Source organism: Ochlerotatus camptorhynchus, unplaced genomic scaffold, assembly GCF_037179485.1.
Source record: "Ochlerotatus camptorhynchus isolate MF236.1 unplaced genomic scaffold, CSIRO-AGI_Acam_v1.1 ptg000213l, whole genome shotgun sequence".
Taxonomy (NCBI): Eukaryota; Metazoa; Arthropoda; class Insecta; order Diptera; family Culicidae; genus Ochlerotatus; species Ochlerotatus camptorhynchus.
The window spans coordinates 7,524,714-7,545,257 of record NW_027040703.1 but is presented as its reverse complement, the minus strand read 5'-3'; the positions used below and the strand labels follow the sequence as shown (position 1 = coordinate 7,545,257).

General features: G+C 39.6%; 1 protein-coding gene across 1 annotated transcript in view; it reads left to right on the top strand.

The window, feature by feature from the left end:
• The first annotated feature begins 1,176 nt into the window (after nt 1-1,176).
• The window catches only part of LOC135703439 (uncharacterized), an 84,039-nt gene continuing 64,671 nt past the window's right edge, over nt 1,177-20,544 (top strand). The window contains exon 1 of the mRNA XM_065224676.1: nt 1,177-1,219. Within this exon, the coding sequence (XP_065080748.1) occupies nt 1,185-1,219 (35 nt within the window). The 5' untranslated portion in view covers nt 1,177-1,184. The remainder of the gene's footprint in view (nt 1,220-20,544) is intronic.

Sequence of the window (20,544 nt, the reverse complement as noted above, 5' to 3'; positions counted from 1 at the left end):
CGCACGCCCGCGTTCTGATCAGCAAACGATCTTTGTCGACAGACGCGCATTGGTAGGAGGTCTTCTTCAATCGAGGAGTCACTTCGCTCGAAACAGTCCGTGTTCAGCTGGCGCCGAGAGTGGAAGTGATTTTTCCTTGCACCGGGTTTTCCCATAATCACCTCGATTTTGGAAAATATCCACTTGGGTGGACACCAATAGCTGAGCCTACGCTGCCGTGGTCAATAAGTGAGAAGCCGTCCGTTTCGAGGGACTCGAAATCGAAACTACCAAATAAAAGTGTTTGCATCAGGTGGATCGACGCCTACAACGACGACGGCGACTTCTTCGGTGGAGGTCGTTGTGTAATAAACGGCCACAGTATAGCTTTCAGCCGTTCGGCGAGTTAGTGAAATATAACATCGCGTAAATGGTGAATACATTAAGGTTTTTCTTTAATTGTTAGCTACCGCCAGTTGGTGTACCTTGGCTGACCACCAAAGTACTTTTGTGGAACGTGAAAAGTGCTGTACGGATGAGACCCGATTACTTTGTGTTTGCAAGCTGCTAAAACTTTGCAAAGTGACAAAAGAACACCGTCGTAACTGTTTATCCCTAAAAGTGCGCATAAACACCTGTTGCTCGGCTGAAAAGATCCACAATTGTCGGAAGGAGATAAAGCAAACAGTGTAGGCAACAGACGGGCATAACAGAACATCTCCAGAAACTGTTGTGTAATGTGTCTGACAATGTCGCGAGCGGTTTAGCAGGCGCGAAGAAACACGACTCAAATTGTAGGAAATTGCAGTCTAATTGAATAGAATCCGGAGGTTTCTGTGGAGAGACGAACGCAACGGTGTTGCATATTGTGCTCAGAACGAAAACACCTGTGAGAAGGGGTGCGGAGAAAGCACAGCAGTGATTCTTGGCGGTGGCGGTGGTGTGAAATAAAGCAAACCAAGAGATCCGTCACGGTGGGAAGGAGTTGTAGGTTGTCACACAGTTTGCTGGATTAAACGCGTGATGGACTGTTGCCGCAGCGGTGGTGGGAGGATTTGATGAATGGTTAATGGTGTAAAGTGATCTTTTGGCGGTTTTTACGTTTCGGCGGGCAAGGAAAATACAGCAACATTCTTAGCGCGTGGTGAAGTGTGAACAACTATTTGAGCAAGCTCCACTGGAAGGCAACGGGATCTTTGAAACGAATGATAGGCTGTCAAAGAATGAAAATGGAAGAGAGGTAAGTTTTTGTGATGATATCGTTAAGTAATTTTCAGGTATGAAGGAATGTTATTTTTGAATCACTGAAGCAAAATTCTAATGAGAGTACCGTCATAAATGGTCAATAATTCTCAAATTATATTAATATTTTATTGATTGTTTTGATGCATCCTGTTATGAGGCATTGAAACAATGTCTCAAATGCTTAAAAAATTCCGGAAAAATCCAGACGCATCGAAATAGCTAATTAAAATATTAAAATATAGCGTTTATTCAACATCGGAGCCTCCCTTAGCTCAGTCGATAAAGGCGCAGCTACAAAGCAAGACCATGCTGGAGGTGACTGGTTTCGATTTCCGGTCTGGTTTAGGAATTTTTCGGGTTGAAAAATGTCTCGACCCTGGGCATAGGGTATAATTGTACTTGCCACACAATTGTACTATTGCAAAAATGGTATCAGCATCGAAAGCTCTCAATTAATAACTGTGGAAGTGCTTCTAGAACACTAAGTTGAGAGCACGCAATAAGCTAATATGCGATATAAAAATCATGGCTACTATGTAACAGTGCAGAATACAGTGTTGCTCAGACAACAGCTGCTTGATCATGCCATAAGATTATCAATCTCTTGAACAATTAATAACAATTTTATTTGACATTTGGCTGAAAAACAATATTGCGCAAAGTTGTAGCTTAGAAAATTTCCCGTAAGAATATTCATAGAAGTTTTCGAAAAAGGAATATCGAAAATGGGTAGAAGACAATGAACAAAAAGTTTGGTTTTCCCATAGTAATTTCCATATAAACTTCTAATAGTTTGTGCCAAGTCAGTTTCTTACCAAACGAGTTTAAATTTTGGGAGGCTAATCAGGACCTGATTTGAAACCGTTTGAGCACTGTGGAGCGAAAAATTCAAATTTTGCATCAGTCGAATGCGATATGCAATTGCTTGAAATGCGAAGAAGAAAAAGAAGTTATTCAACTTCATTGATAGTGTTTCCACTTCGCGTAAGTCTCCATCTGATCCTTAGGCATTGAAAGCATAAATCTGGGAATAATAGCGATTATTGGCTGTATTGCATTGTATTGCGTTTGTAACGGAGTAATTCGTAGATTGCATACAGGCTGTCATGTATGTATCTACTTTAACGTTCTTATTCTAATTGGTTAAGGAAAACTATTTGGGAGTGAATAGCTCTCCCATCAAAGTTCAGAACAGGGAAATCATGACAATTACCATTGCCGGTCACGCCCATCTTCTCTTTTACAGGGTATGGAAGGATATTGTTAATGTAACACCTACTTACCGGGGGGCCAGTGACTCACCGATGCCCCCATAGATGCTCCGGAGTTGGATAGTTGGGTAGGAGTTGGTTCAGTATTCGCAAGCAGGTGATGTAACCATAGTAATTCATTTTTTTCTTTTGAATGATTTTCCGCTCGCAAAAGTGGCAGCCACCAAGCTAGACAAGCTCCTCAATTTAAATTGTAGTTATTGGCGGTTATTGGCTGTATTGCCGAAAAAAAGTCGTAGACGTTTTTTTGACACTCATTGATGTAACCGTTGTCCATAGTATTTCCAGTTGTGATGTACGATCAATTGGGATTTTTTATCACAAATTCGTCCACTTTTACTTTTGGTTTTCTCTTTAGCTGTAAAAATATGTTGCCACATTTTTTGTAAAAGCTGCTACTGTGGATACTTTTCACCATCCCCAATTATGGTTCTCGGAGACTAATTTCTTTCAAATTTAGCGTGGTTTCAATGTGTTTTTGTCACTTAATGCATCTACGGAGCAGGAGCTAGCATTGGTATAACCTGTGTTGTCAGTTGGGTTTCATCAAATCAACGATCTTCTGAACGCGAATAGTAATCTCCTTTACTTGATTTTGTGTTACCGACAGAAAGGCCAGATTTCATGCCTGGCATTTTGAAGGCGTTTAAAATTCCTCCACCCCCTCCTATACTGGGGTGCAAATCAAAAAATATGTGTGGTGAAATAGTGTTAGGTTTTGAACGCTTGTAACTTTGTCATTTATAGATGAAAATAAAATCCAAATACGCCAATCGGTAGGATATTACATTACAAATCTGCTGAAACAAATATTTTTATCCTTCTTACAAAGAAGGGTATAGATATCACTTGAAAAACCGACTATCGATCCGAGGCCCGGAGGGCCGAGTGTCATATACCATTCGACTCAGCTCGACGAGATCGGAACATGTCTGTGTGTGTGTGTGTGTATGTAACGAAATGAATGCGCTCACGTTTCTCAGCAACCGCTCAACCGATTTGGACAAACTCGGCGCCAAATGATAGGTCTTGGAGTCCCATTGAACGCTATTGAACGGTTTTGGAATCGGTGAACCGGTTCCGAAGATATGGCCGGAATAAGATCCGGTGAATATGGGCCTTCACGCTGGATTTAACGGAAAACGTATCAAAACCATCATGCGACACATCAAATTACTACAGAATTCAAAAATAAGATCAATGCAAGTCGTGTTAAGTGTTCCAGACCACATTGGACACACTTGGACATGTTCCGGGTACCCCGGGGAAGTTGCTTGAATATGAATTGAATTAAAACCCATTAAATCACATTAAAATACGATGATAAGGTGATTGGTAGCCTCACCAAATAGACTACACCCGGATATATTCCGGGTACCCCCAGGCAGTGGTGTAGCGTCACTGGATGACACGGGGGTGGGGGGCTTGACAATAAAATAAATAAACTTGAATAAGTAAGAAGGGTCTGATCACACCATAGGTGGATAAATTCGGGCTTTTTTTTCAATTTTCCACAAAAAACATTTGAAAACTGTACAAATGATAAATTAATCTCTGTTTTCATGAAATAAACGATTTTCCCTAACCCAGTCGTCATAATCGAGTACCATTTGGTTGTACATCGTTCTGCTTGAACCTGAAAAAACTATAAAACAGAGCTGCTGTCATGTCTCTGCTCATTACCGCTTCGGCCGGCGTGGCACTTGGTACTGCAGCAAGCAGGAGCAAGTCAGTGGATTAAGGTGGATCATGGCGTGACCACCTATCACAATGAGGAACTTGGAAAAATTATACATGCAAAACACCGAGATCTCAGCTTACAAACAGACATTTTGCTAAGATCTCAGGTAAAATTAATTTCGAGCTGGCCCGATCGGTGTCTATCCCGGCAAAAAAAAAAAAAAAACTTAGAGTGTAGTGTAGTGTGCTATAGATTTTAAAATTGTGATGTCTTTAAAAATGTTGACTATGAATAAATGTATTGAAAATCTTTTTATTAAAAAAAAAATACATCAGCCTGATGCCTTGAAAAAAAAATCCACAGGGCTGTATCGAAATCTTCGACAAGTTCGACTTCTTTTAAATAGGGGAAATGGATGTAATGTCTGCCTAAATGCCCCTAATTTGTACCCATACATAAATTCAGCATTCGACTAAATTTTCAATAGTGACCAAAAATATCCATTAGTACCGTCCCAATGACGCGTTCATCTAGATAAAATTGAAAAATAGCAGATTTTTAGCGATGGGCCCAATCTTCGATCCATAAACCAACATTAAAGCCATTTCCCTTACTTCCTTCCCGAGCGAAGCTGGAGATCAAATTGAAATCAAAACTTACTGTTATGATGTAACTTATTTGGAACACTCCAGCTGATCTTATTTTAGTTGACTTAACGGTTAACACAGCAAAAATGAGACCAAAATTTACAATGTTGAATCAAACGGAAAACTGATCCTGCTTTCAATTAAATCGATTTGATTACTGAATTTGCATTCATAATATTGAACTGAATACGGGCCTGGCGTAAATGGTTAGTATTCATGCTTCTCACGCTCACCCCGTACAAGTCACGAATGAACTAAAATGTGCCAAACAAAACAAATAAACAATAATAGTTATGAAGTAACAAAAATGGGTTGTTAGCGGAATGCTAAATAAAACAGCAAAAAAGGTTATCTTCCATTTAATTCCTCTTAATTAATTTTGGTATCCATGACAGATACGTATTTCGACTACAATGTGCAGTCTTCATCAGTGTCATTCCAACTAAAGAACTTATCAAAATCTAACCCCCTTAAGTACTCTACCAAGCCTTTGGGGATTTTCCTTATTAGAGAGTTGTATAGATTTTTCTCCTTTAGCTTACTTAAATCTTTGGTTTTTATTAGTTAGGTAGGTTCCGATTCAACACATTGTAGTTTCATTTTTATACCTATGATCTTGACTTTTTTACCTATCAATTGCAATCAAAATGAGTTTTCTTTATGATAGGAACTGCAAACATTAATATCGATTTGCTTTTAATTTGTTAATCGACTTTGCTCGGGTAATCAACCTGCCATCTAAGGGGAATATCTGCAAGACGGCATTTGAATTTTCGTAGAGTTGAAGATCATCAGAGTAGAACTCTTCGATCAGCTGGAAATCGTTTAAATACTTACTGAATCTCCGCCATATCATTTTTGAACATTTGAAGATCTGCTGAAGAGCGGAGGGTTCTGTAGACATAATTTAAACTTGTAGAATGTTTTTAAACACTCGATAAAATTTTCAATGCTACATGGACTAAATCAACATGGAATCTTGAAAAATTGCCAGAGGACTTTATTGCAATATTTTGATCAGCTGGAGATCTTTTGAATATTTCACAAGATAATATATGATCAACCAGCAATCTCGGGAGAACCAGCAATCTCAAGAACCAGCCATCTCAAGAAACAATTTAAATTTGTTTGAACCAGTGTTGGCAAAATCAGAAATCAATTGACATTTTTCATCTCTCATGCGCTCGCAATATCACGCGTGATATTGGAACAAAATATCATGTTTGATATTGATTTTACAAGCTCCTTTGATATGGCGTGACTATTCACAACGTGCAAAAATCAAGCTGAGAGTTGACTCGACACAAAAATGATTCCATTGCACATCGTTTTCTTAGAAAGAGAAAGCATAGTTTGCTATCTCTTTTTAATCTTCACCGATGGCAGACGCGAAGGGACTGCTGCAAGCCGTTATGGAAGTTTCGGTTGCATTCGGGTGTAAAGCAAAAATCATTAAACTCAATCTCATCACAGTTTGGTGAGATTTGAAGTTGGTGAGTTTTGTTAGCTTGATATTCCGAGCTGCGATATCACAGCTTGCAAAATCAACCGCAGTAGTTTGCTTGTTGATTTTTGTCTACGAAAATCAAGCGTGATCTTGGGCGTTGATTTTTTGATATTTTCCCAACACTGGTGGGGATCTTGTGCGATGCCCTGGTCTGAATTATTGTACGAACTCGTGAAGCTTACACAGTGCCTGCAGTTCAAATCTTGATAAACGGAAATGTAATACAGCATGTCAGACATTTTTTTTTATAATCCATTTATTTGTCAAGGCTCAAATGCGTTATCTTTGCGGAGCCGAATATTTTTTACATGATTGTGTGTGAATATAATTTTCTTACAACTAATGTTAGTAGAACGGGGGCCGATTACTCGCGGTTTACTCGAGATTAGGGATTACATTTATTGATCATTTGGAGGGAGGACAAGGGAAAGCATTTTAAAACATAAACGTAAAGGATGACTAAAACACAAAACATTAAACACTTACATCAACAGCTTTAAAAAAGTCGTAAATAAGCTTCATAAAGTCGATATCACGGCAAGCCAAGTCGTCTCTAATTGGCTTAAAGGGTTGTTTTCCTCGGACCCTAAGGGAATCACACAGAACGGATCTCGCCTCATAATGCAAGGAGCAGGACCAAACAACATGCTCAATGTCGTGATAACCGTTTCCACAGGTGCACAAGTTGCTGTCGGCAAGCGTAATACGGAAGAGGTGGGCGTTTAACGAACAGTGGACATCACACGAATAAAATCACGACTCATATCCAACCCTTTGAACCAGGATTTGATCGACACCTGTGGGACAATAGAATGTAGCCATCTTCCCAGATCACCATCATTCCACTTTTGTTGCCAGTTGGCAAGGACTTGCTGACGAGAAATCGTGAAAAATTCGTGGTAGGCGATTTGTCGCTCGTAAATATCGCCTTCCATAGCGCCCACCTTGGCCAACGAGTCCGCTTTCTCATTGCCCGGGATAGAGCAATGAGAAGGGACCCATACCAAGGTGATGACATGCGAGCTGTTTGATAAAGCACTCAATGACGATCGTATTTCCTGGAGGAAATACGCCGAATACTTCATCGGCCTTATTGAACGCGTAGCCTCCAGGCCGCTTAGACTATCCGTAAAAATGAAATAATGGTCAGGTGGAAGTGAGGCAATACGCTCTAACGTGTACGATATAGCTGCTAGTTCAGCAACGTATACCAAACACGGCTTTTGAAGCTTGTATGAGGCGCTATGAAGATCGTGGAATACTCCAAAACCAGTGGAAGCATTTATCACCGACCCATCTGTGAAAAATCTTGGTGGGGACGTGGCGGTATTTGTTCGCAAAAATAGTTGGGACAATCAGGGAACGGTGAGGCTCTGGAATTCCTTGAACCTCCTGCCTCATTGTGAAATCGAATCCAACGAAAGAACAACTGAAATGATGGGAGACAGCGCGATTGGGGTTGAACGAGGAGGGGCCGATGTCCAGAGTCATGTACTCGTAGTACAAGCTCATGAATCGTGTTTGAGGATTCCGCTCTAGCAGCTTCTCAAAGTTTTCGATCACCAGCGGGTTCATGACTTCACAGCGGATGAGGAACCAGAACGATAAATCCGCAAAACAATTTGTTAAAAGGAGGACGCCCGCAAGAACTTCAAGACTCGTGGTATGCGTCGATTGCATACAACCTAGCGCGATTCGAATGCAACGATATTGAATGTGCGTCCCCGCCGCCGATTGAAAGCAAAAGCTACCGTACTCCAAAATCGAGAGAATGGTGGTCTTGTAGAGTCTTATCAGATCTTCCGGATGGGCTCCCCATGAAGTGCCGGTAATGGAACGAAGGAAATTAATTCGCTGTTGGCATCTCTGCCTCAGATACGCTATGTTTTTTTCCCAAGTGCACTTGGAATCGAACCAGACACCTAAATACTTAAACGACATGCTGTGAGTGGTTGTTCTACACATAAGTTGAAGCTGAAACTGTGCTGGATAAAGCTTCCTAGAAAAAAACAACCATCTCTGTTTTCTCCGGAGAGAATTCGATACCCTGATTCATTGCCCAAGTAGACAAATTATCCAAGGTATCTTGCAATGGTCCTTGCAGGTCCAGTGCTGTTGGTCCAACCATGGAAACCACGCCGTCATCTGCAAGCTGCCTTAGCGTGCAATTTTCGGCCAGACATTCATCAATGTCTTTGACATAGAAATTTTACAGGAGGGGACTTAAACATGAGCCTTGTGGAAGACCCATGTAGCTGATTCGTGCAATTTCCGAGTTGCTATGAGAGAAGCTCATTCGTTTCTCGGACAACAAATTAAACAGGAAATTGTTGATAATCGGAGGAAGCCCACTCGCATGCAGTTTGTCCGAAAGGATGTCGATGCAAACAGAATCAAACGCCCCTTTAATGTCCAAGAAAACTGAACCCATCTGCTGTTTTTCAGCATAGGCTAATTGGATTTCAGTTGAAAGCAACGCAAGGCAGTCGTTCGTCCCTTTGCCCCTACGGAATCCAAATTGCGTATCTGAGAGTGAGCCATTCGCCTCGACCCACTTGTCCAGACGAAGAAGAATCATTTTTTCTAACAGCTTCCGAATACACAACAGCATCGCGATGGGACGGTACGAATTATGATCCGACGCGGGTTTACCGGGCTTCTGGATGGCGATAACTCTCACTTGTCTCCAATCATCCGGATCAACGTTGAGCTCAAGGAATCGATTGAACAAGTTCAACAATCGCCTCTTTGTGACTTCTGGGAGGTTCTTGAGCAGGTTGAACTTGATTCGATTAATTCCCGGAGCCGAGTTATTGCATGAAAGAAGAGCAATGGAGAATTGTACCATCGAAAACGGGGAGTCCATGTCATCGTTTTCCAGCGGCGGATCGCGAGTGTTGAATCGAACCGGAAAATCCACTTGTTAGAGTACTCCTTGTCCTCGTTGACCGACGATGCCGCGTTACGCATTCTCCTGCCGACATTCCAGAGCGTTTGCATGGAAGTCTCTATGTCAAACATATTATGTATTGTGCGTCAAGAAAAAAAAAATCGGTGCAATACCTCGATGAGACCTTATTGGGAATGTCCTGTTGATGTATCAGTATGTCTGTTGATGTAACAGTATGTATGTTGATGTAATAGTATGTCTGCTGATGTTACAGTATGTCTGTTGATGTAACAGTATGTGGTGCGATTTTGATGAGCTTTGTGGCTTCATATAGTGAGTCAGGACATCGTACATGACTTTGTTGAGCTTGTAGAATATCGAGATTCAAGTTTCAAGTCCGAAATACTTTGTCGTGACAACCATCAGCTAGTGTGGTATTATACGGGTTCATATGGGTTCAAGTTTTTAGCTGGAGCATCGCGATTATTACGATCTTGACTCCAGGATGATTTGAGGAATAGAAAGATTTTTTATTGACTCAACTAATGTGCCTCACAAAATTTGATGATATCCAAGGGTATGAGAAGTGGATCGGGATATTATCCTCGGCTTTGTTGGGCCTGTATTTTAGGATGGTTTTGAGAGCCAGAAGTCCTTTGTCATTGCAGCTTGCTATCTCACATTATGCTACGGGGCTCTGAGAAGCTGTACGAGTGCAGGAGTTTATTTGGAATATGGTGCAGTACCTTGTCGAGCCTATGGAGTCTACTCCAGGGTGATTTGGAGAATCAAAGATTTAGCCATTTAATTCCACTACCTTATTTGCTTATCCTTGCTACCACTGGCACTGTCAAGGATAAGCATTCCACTAAGACGCCCACATTCATCAGGATTCATGTTTTAATAAATCAACTATTTATCTTGCATGGCGTGGTGGTGGTGTGTTGCCGGGCTTCACCGATTCATATCGTGCAAAACTTTTGGACTGGGGGATAGTTTGAAGAAATTGAGGTGTTTTTTTTTTTGGTGCAAGGATATGTCCTACATAGTATACTGCCCATAATTGCATAACTGTCGCATATAGATAGGAAACCAAGCAAAGATGGGACTGATATGCGATTATGGGTATTATAATGGTTCAGGAGATTGGTCGAAACATGGTGCGAAGCCTCGTTTAAATAGTACACACTTATTTTTTTTGCCGGGATGGGCATCACCGAGCAGCTCGGCAATCTATTTTGCTGGAACTCAGTGAAAAATTTGCCGAGATTCAGTTAACAAACGGGAATTTTGCCGAGATTTCGGCTAACAAACATAAATTTTGCTGAGATCTCCGTTATAATAAATGCCGAGCCTGCTCGGCAGTGCCAATCTCGGCAAGTGTGTAGGGAATCAAATTCTGAGCATCAAGATGATTTCGAGGATCAAAGATATCTTGATAATAGGTTTCACCAATTCGGATGCCTGGTGGAACTTTGTTGAGCCTGTAGAACATCGAGTTCATATTTTTATTTAAAGAAAAACAAAGCTTGAAAATGAGGCTCGTGAGTTTAATACATTTCTCTAAGTGGATCACAATCACCGAATGATTAGGTCCATTAGCATAAGCATGAGCATGAGCATGAGCATTAGACTGATGCAAGATTTGAAATTTTTGCTCCACAGTGCTCAAACGGCTTCAAATCAGGTCCTGATTAGCCTCCCAAAATTTAAATTCATTTGGTAAGAAACTGACTTGGCACAAATCATTCGAAGTTTATATGGAAATTACTATGGGAAAACCAAACTTTTTGTTCATTGTCTTCTGCTAATTTTCCATATTGTTTTTTTCGAAAAGTTCTACAACTATTCTTACGGGAATTTTTCTAAGCTACAACTTTGCTGAATATTGTTTTTCAGCTAAATGTCAAATTAAATAGTTATTAATTGTTTAAGAGATTGATAATCTTATGGTATGATCAAGCAGCTGTTCTGTTAGCAACACTGTATTCTGCAGTGGCCGTGATATTTGTGCTCTATTCTTCTCACCAGAAACACCAATGTTGCCAATGTTTTGGGAGGCTAGCAGAACCCAATTTGGAACCTTTTGAGCACTGTGGAGCGAAAATTTCAAATTTTGCATCAGTCTAATGAGCATTGACGACCATACATTTCAGTAGCTGCTACTCCGTTATTGACCAGATTTAGTGAAATTTGCACAAAGAACCATATGAATGGGGCTTGGGACTAGCAATCAATTCTCAGTTTACAAAATCCGGAGAATCCTTATTTTTGAGGTCAAAAAAGGCACCGGCCACGTCCTTACAGTCATCGGGGAGGGAAAGGATTGTTATTTCAACAACCGTTGTTACTAGAGACCGAGTATACCTCTGCATCTCCACGGTTGTCACGGGAAGGACGTTTTTGTTAGTGGGAAGGGTAAGTTAGATCTGGATTCACATTGGGAAGTGATGCGATATTTTAAAGGCTGTTAAGCAAATGACGTGACCCTCAGTAACGTAAAAAAGCTTGGGTTCTAACCCACGATCTTCTGCTCAGTACGCAAAAACGGTTACTCTAAGGCCACCGTGCCCCTTACATCACAACAAGCTACGACCGACGATCGTTCATTATCGGTTACAAGAAGCTATTACAATGAAATGAAATCCTCCAAATTAGTTAACAATGTCTTCCGAACCGGATCGGTTGTCTAAATATTCTTATTATTTTTCTGAATCGGTTCTCGAATTTTTGTTATTAACAATTTTCTACAATAGTGGCCTGGATGATAGATTAACTCAGTTATGTAATGAGGCTTGGGTTTTAACCTATGATCTTCTACTCATTAAACAACAACGGTTGCTCTATAGCCACCGTGGCCCTTACATTACCATAATCTACGAGCGACTTAACAAAAAGCTATTCAAATAAAGCGACGTCTCTGAAAGCGGCCAACAATGTCTTTCAAACTAGATCACGCATACCAATCGACGAATGATTGTGCCCATGTAATTTAAGCATATCTTTTGGATCAATAAAGGTCACTATTGGTAATTTGTTATTGTTTAAAGTCACTATTTAGTAACTGCTCCGACTCCGATTCCTTTGAATTGAAAATTAGCGACTTCGATTTCAACTTCAACTCTTCGATTCTGACTCAAATTCAAACAAAATACAATAAAATTTAAAATATGTAGAAGATTTCAGTTTTATCTCGAGTGAAACATTGTTCCAATAAAATACTACTATTTACTATTTACGGTAAAAATTGTGATTGTCCATGCTATGCAAGAAATTTGCACCTTTATCTGCGGCCCATCGAAACAGCGTACTTGCTTCGTACATATGTTTCCTCACCCATGACAAATGCTAGCTGATTTTTTTTTCAAATTAAGATGACATTCAAAGCATACGGGACTCACTGATCTTGAAAATAATTAACTTTTTATTTCCCGACTAAAGTGGGATAATTTCCTCTGCACTGCAACAAACACACCCATATGGTGCTATTGTTAACATCTGAAAACAGTAGCAGATGTTACGTTTGGTTCAATTATTTGAAATTGCAAAAAAAATCTAAATCTAATAGCGTATTTTGGTGCCTTGATATGTTTTTAGACGCAAAGTACAATCATCTAAAACGGCACCATTCAATTGACGGTTCACAGTTCTGACATAGCTGTAGCTGCAGTGCTTTACGGCATGTCACGTCTCGAGCATAATTCTTCCATCCAGCACCTAATAATTCCAGTTGTTATGGTGGTTCTGCTAGGGTGCACCCAGAAATGAAGAACGCCGTTAGATATTCCGCCATCCGAGGCTCAGTCGGTTAGGTGGCAAGGTGGCAAATTTTACGCCCTTTCCTCCGTTTGATTCGTATCTAGAACGCGCAGAAAACCACTCTACTAGCTGTCCTACCTATCGCGATGGTTTATAATTTACACTTTCTTCCTCCTCTCACTCTGACACAGTGAACTACCGTCGATCCGTTCCTCGCCGTCAGCTGAAGATCGGTTTTGTGTAGCAAATTTTGCAGGTTGCAATTTGTTTAACCACTCACTTTGGGCATTGTACAGTATTCCGCCATGCACGATGAGACCCTCTGATAGAAGGCCGTAGAAAATGACAAATTAGCGTGGAAAGTAGGTTGCCTCGTGGTGGGTGGTTTCACTGCTGGCTGCATCTCTCCTGCATCGATAGTTGCCACAAATTCATCGATTTTTGTGGTTGCATTACTGCTCCAGTCCTAGATTAGTTGGTTCATCGAAGTTTGAAAACAAGCACGTCTTTGACCTCCGAAGACAGCTCAGCTGCTCAGAATTAGTTTCCGCGGAAAGAGGGGAGTAGCACCTAACCAAGGCAAAATGGTTCTTCAGCGAGGAACGCTTTAATTAAAAATTAGCCGCTCTTCGACTGTCCACATTCATGGGTTTAATAAGTGAGAAATCGATCTACACGATTGCCACCGGCACACCATTTTCAGAGTTGTAAAAGCAAGTGAATCTTCCGCTCACGGCAGCATGCTGCCGATGGGTGTTAGGCTGGGATTGGAAATTGATCGACGGATGGTTGGATGGAACAGTTAGATTCTGATCAATGGACATTCTTCGCTATAATCAAGTACGATTGCTGATCAATAGTAGCGAAAATGTTCTGCACCAGAACCGTTCTAGATTTATTGGTGGATTTTCATCTAAATGGGTTCGATTCCGAAAGTGGGAGATGATAGCGAGTCGTCATGACAGATGTGAATTTCCGATGGTGAATGAACTAGTTGTGTTGGGATCAATGATTTCCGCCCATGTCATGGCGTTTACAGGCTAGATTGGACGGATTATTTGATGCTTGGAGATAATAGTTTGATATGTTTTGTCCATTCTCCACTCGGATGTTATCATAGTTGATTGATGTGTTTCTTAGTATTACACGAAACATACACAAAATTTTCAGATAATGATCGTGATTATGAATATTTTTCTTATTTTCCTGACTTTTCAACTACTGTTGGCGTTAATAACATTTCGGTTCATGCTATTTGGAATGGCCTACACACTTAGAAATTATCGCCGACTTCGGTAATTTTTACCGAAATCTGAACAGCTGAACTGTTCGGTAAAATTTATGCAATTCAATTCAATAGCTTTTCAGCTACTTTGAAACTAAATCTCCACTAAAATGACAAGATTTAATCATTTGAACAAGGTTGAACATGTTTTCAAATTATTTTCAAATTCATAAGCCTTTAAAATGAAGGTCAAATTTTACCGAACGGTCAGCTGTTCTGATTTCGGTAAAATTTACCGAACACGGAAACAAAATCTTAGTGTGTACGAGATTTGATTGTCCCTAAAGGTTCAGGACCAGATGGAATCCCACCTATTTTTATGAAAAACTTAACAACTGAACTCACAACCCCTTTATTCTGGCTGTTTAATATGTCACTTGAATCCGGTATATTCCCGAAGGAATGGAAAAAAAAATCTTACTTAATACCCATGTATTTCAGGTAAAAATCCGATATTCGAAATTATCGTGTGATTGCTATCATTTCGTGCATTCCAAAACTCTTCGAATCAAGTATAAATAAAAACGTTTTTGGCCAAATAAAACAAAGAATAACTAGTGCACAACACGGATTTTTTAAAGGCCGTTCAATCACCACAAACCTTTTGGAATTTGTGGACTTCGTATTAAATGCAATGGACAGAGGTAACCAAGTAGAAGCTCTATATACGGACTTCAGCAAAGCGTTTGACAAAATTGATATCCCAATGAACAAAAAATGGGAATTGAGATGGAGCTCCTCACCTGGATTAAATCGTATTTAGTTGATCGCCAGCAAATTGTAAGATTCAACGAGAAAACATCTTAGCCAATTCATGTCACGCCAGGGGTTCCCAGGGCTCGCACCTAGGTCCCCTTCTTTTTATTTTGTACATTAATGACGTCTCTTTTATTTTAAAAAAATATCAGGGTGCTTATATACGCTGATGACATGAAACTATTTTCAGAAATAGGAAGCGATAACGATATGAATGTGTTTCAGAATGAAATACATGTTTTTTTACAGATGGTGTAGTAAAAGTTTATTGAAACTAAATCTAGATAGAGCTGGAATTAGGGCGTAACAGCTTTTGTAAACAATGCCTTCTATCGATGATTTCTAGGAATTCAAAGCACACCCACGCAGATCAATATAACCATCGGATAGGGAAAGTCTTTCCCTACCCGATAATAATGTTGGTTTACGTGGGAGAGCCTTGAATGTCTAGAAACCATCAAGAGAAGTCATTGTTTACAAAAGCTGTTAGGCCCTAATTCCAGCTCTATCTAGAAATATTAAAAAATGTAATCTTATAACGTACAGTAGAAAACTAAACAAACAAAATCTTTGTATTACATTGGGTAATGAAAATGTTCATAAATGTGAAAATGTAAGAGATTTAGTTGTTATTCTAGATTCTAAATTGACATTTGTGGACCATCATAACACAATAATACATAGAGCAGGCAATATGCTTAATTTTATAAAACGTTTCGGTATCCACTTTAAAGATCCTTATACAATAAAATCACTTTACGTGGCTTATGTGAGGTTAATTTTAGAATATTGTAGCGTTGTTTGGTCACCCTATATGAAAACGAATGAAGAACGAATAGAGTCAATCCAAAAGCAACTTTTATCATTATACACTACTCACTTAAAATTAACTATTTTAACACGAGACGTAATCCATCTTTGACGTAAATTATGGAACGTAAACAAACATGTCATGTAAAATTAAGTGTTCCCACACCGAAATATACACAACTCGAAGAAAAGTACGATTGATTGAATTTATTTTCTAGTTCCTTCAACTGATTCTTATGTCATTTGGGCCGCTTGCATGTGTCGGTCTCAGGGCACGGAAATTTACATGCTTTTTTGGTAGTGTGTACGTAAGTTAGGTTGGACGGCTTTTCCTCTACCGTCATATGAAGCACGTTGCTTGCTGATCAGCATTTAAACATTGAAAGAACGTCGGGATTACGCAAAGATTTCTTTATTAAACAATATCATTTCGCAACGCATTGACTCAGCTGATCTATGGTCAAGGTTAAATTTGTATTCACCTTCCCGACAATTACACAATCGACACTTTGTTCGCAGTAGATCGCCATCGGACCAATTACGCTAAATTTGAACCGGTAAATCAGATGATGACTGTTTATAATCATCATTGTGAAATCTTCATCTTCATTCCTTTATTTAACGTCGGTCTCTTTTCCGCAATCTAGTGCCAATCACCGACGGACATCGATTGCCATCCATTGACGGCAATCGAATGTGCAGGAAGGCAGCTTCCACACCTGCGTAGGATATCGCACCCATTCACAACACACATGGGCCGGGACCAACGGCTTTACTTCCCTTCCGAAGGAAGACGTGACCAGAGATTTTTATGCCTCAGAAAAATCCCACCGACCTCGGCTGGGATTGAACCCAGACCCATCGGGGTGTTAGAAAGCAGTCACGCTTACCACTACACCACCGGCGCCGGCTATCATTGTGAAATGATTGATCTAAATATGGGGCTGTTCATAAACTACGTAGACAGTTTTTTTTTATTCTTGACCCCCCCCCCCTCCCCCTGCGTAGACAATTGTCCATACAATTTTTTTAAAATTTGTATGGACCGTGAATAATTTTCAACCCCCCCCCCCCCCCCACACTGTCTACGTAGTTTATGAACAGCCCCTATGCACTCAACAGAATTAAAAATATATTTCAGAACCCTTCGAAGTCATAGAACATAAGTCCTAATGTTAATATGTAGTCTACGATTTGATAGATTGACGAATAAACAAATAAATAAATAAATATTGTTAGTGCATCTTCCGACTTAAATAACTGCCTTATTGTAATCTCACTTGAAGCAGAAAACATAATCAGGAATAGAACTTCTAAATGCTGCATGAGCACGGGTTTTTTTTTTGTTTTTACAAGGAACTGAAAAAAACATAAGTCGTATAACAATGCAATAGAGAATCTCAAAATACATCAGACTAAGTCTAAATAGCATATAAGAATGCATTTCCACGCAGGATGTTTAAGTTTTATCGTATAGAATGCCAATTTTCAACTAACAAACGAATGACAAAAAAAAAAATACGAGTCTTTTTTTTTTTTTTTTTTCCTTTATTATAGAGATTTTTAGCCATAGACTAGTTCATCTCTTAAAATACGAGTCTAATATTTTGCGATAAGGAACAAAACTAGAATTTTTTACGAAATTCTTCCACTATATAGTTTTGCTATGGAATGCTTGTATATATATAAACGGTGCCGGTGGTGTAGTGGTAAGCGTGATTGCCTCTAACCCCAGCAGGCCTGGGTTCAATCCCAGTCGGCGCCGCCGGGATGCTCTGAGGCATTACATCTCTGATCACGCCTTCCTTCGGGCCGTTGGTCCCCGGTTCATGAGTTGAAGGGTCGATAAGTAGGGTCCAGGTGTGGGAGCTGCCTTCCTGGCGCGTCGGTAGCATTGGTGCTCAGCACGGAAAACAAGATCGAGTGAAAACAAACCAAAGGGGTAAAAAATGCTTGTATATATTAAAGTGTGTTCAATGTTTAAAACAGGTTGTCTATACCTGTGTGACAGTATAAAACAGAGTTAATGTACACGTGCATCCATCCCGCGTGATAGAGACACGCTTTCTATAAGATCGTATAAGGTATATTTCGAGACGTATTATTTTGCGCTTCTTTTTTGTTCCTACGTGCCTCATTCGTGTCACATGTGCTGTGTCTCATGAGCTAAGCTCGGCGAGCTCCAGGGAGATCGGCAGCGTACCTACGTCCTGCGTGCATGCTAAAAGTGGGTGGTTGGTGATAAAGAAAACAACAGAGAACTGTTGTAGTCCTGTCACATTCTCGTGTTGCTGGTACAACTGATTGATTTCAATCAGTTGGTATTCAGTTTTTGAGGGTTGAGAGATTGTGGTTTTATAGAAGTATTTCAAGCGGAAGATGAGTTAAGCGATTACGAACCAATTACCGGCAGGGTTATTTTTAACCGATCCATGCGCATGGAATTTTCATGGTTCAAAATATTGATTAAGCTCCACCAAGTTCAAACGATTGGTCATTCTCACAAAATTTGTTCTCATTAGGATGCGAACTCATACTGCACTTGGCCCTTTGAAGTTTATGTGGGAATTGAAAAATTGAACGTTAGGATAATTAGTTATTAATTGATTAGGAAGATGATGTTCTTCTGACATGGTTCATTTACTACTCAGCAGACAACTTTGGAATAATAAGACAAAAAATCGAGGCTATTATGTCATAAGTGTTGCCCTGAAAACAGCCGATTCATCCTACAAGCAAGTTATCAACTTGGAAATTAACTAATAACAAATTTTCTTGTAATTCAATTAAAAAGTGGGTTTCAACAAAGTTGTACTTGGGAAATTTTCACGTAAGAGGGGGGAGGGAGGCTCTGATGGACAACTTTTCCGTAAATCATTATGGTGCAGGGCAAAAAATACACTTTTCTTATAGTAATTCCCATATAAACTTCAAAGAGCCAGTGCAGAATCAGTTCGCCACCAAATTAGCTCAAATTTTGGGATATTGATCAGCCTGATTTGGATCCGATTGATCTTGGTGGATCAAATTGATAGGTATTTTGCAGCTGGCAGCAAACCAATAGTTCGGAGAGCTCTTTAAAAAAACTTCGTTGTTGAAATTGATTCCTGTGACTTCATCCATCAGTATTTTCAGCCTTTCAAGCTGTATCCGACGTTAATTCAAACGTGTACTTAAATTTGAGAACTGTTCAAATATATTTAGACAAAAGCATGGTGTGTTCGTCCCAAGTAGTAGTCAACCTAAAAATAAGATGAGAAATAAGAAAACTGGATTGTAAATTTTGGGATGAATCCAACATATTTGTCACACTCAACGGTCAGTATCTGAATCGAAAACCATGTTTTCCAAAATGTTTATTTAGTAGGCTCAATATCTTTGAAAGCTCTGCGGAGCCAAATGATTAAACAAATATTACAATGGAGATCTAAATCAATTTCCTATATTTTGTTGTGCTTGCAACGAATCGAATCTCCGAAAAACCCTTTCTGCCGAGGATGCTGATGTTCGTTTTCGCATGCTTTATCGGCCTCCTGAAGGCACGTCTATTATCACCACCTTTTCATGCAGCACCTCTACCACTTCCTCTGTTGATTTGCTGGTGCTGTCTGACAATGCACCTACAACCACTACACCTGGGTACGAACTGCTATCCGAGTTGCAAGGAATTTTGTAGTGCTTCAAGAAACTTCGTGGTACTTCAGGGAACTTTTTAAAAGTTCAGGAAACTTTCTTGAAGTGCAGATTTTTCTTTAAAGTTCAGCTAACTTTGTAGAAGCTCACCGAACTTCAGTGAACTTCGTAGAGTTTCATCAAACTGCTTCGGTAACTCTTCTTCTAAGTACTAGAAAAAGTTATAAGACAACGACACTTCATATACCTCGCAGCTCGTAATTGACAGTATGGGCTGAATGAGGCTATTTATACTGTCACTAATTTGATTAGTAACACTTATGCTTAGTTTGACTCTAATGTTCCGTTAACTGTTTTCACTAGAACACTGTCCTGATTTTGAATGTTTCTTTGGTATTATTATTATATTTTGTTTTATGCATTAAGACCAGCATATGTCAGATGAATCATGAGCTAAATTTAGTGAAATTATTTGAAGTTCTGAAATCATGGAAAATTTCAGAAAACTTCGTAGAATCGGGAACTTTATACAAGTTTAGGTATCTTCGTAGAAGTTTATTGTTTAATGGCAGGGAACCTCTTCATTATTCAGGGACTTTTTTTATAACTTCAGAGCTTTGATGAAACCTTATGGACTTAAAATAGTTCAGAGAATTCCGCACAAATTCAGGAAATTTTCTTTGCGGAAAATCAACGAGAAACGTAGACGTGATGCAAGATTTGATGAAGTTTTGTGGACTGCGTAATAATTCGAGGAACTGCGTATAACTTCATAGAAGTACAGGGCATTTTGAAAAAGTTCAGGGAATTTCGTAAAGATAGAAAACTTCAGGGATCTTCGTTTCAGTTTAGGGAACTTCAGTTTGTCAGAGATCTTAAAAATCTCAATGAACTTCCTATAGATGAAGATTTTCGACCATCGTTTAATTTCAAGGTACTTTGAAATTTGAGTAAATTTTCTAAAACTTAAGGAAATTTTGTAGATGTTCAGGAAACGTTGCATAAGTAACAGGATATTCTTTCAGATATGCTCCCTAGACAGCCAGGAAGTTTTAAAAGATCAGCATTTGCTGATGCTCTT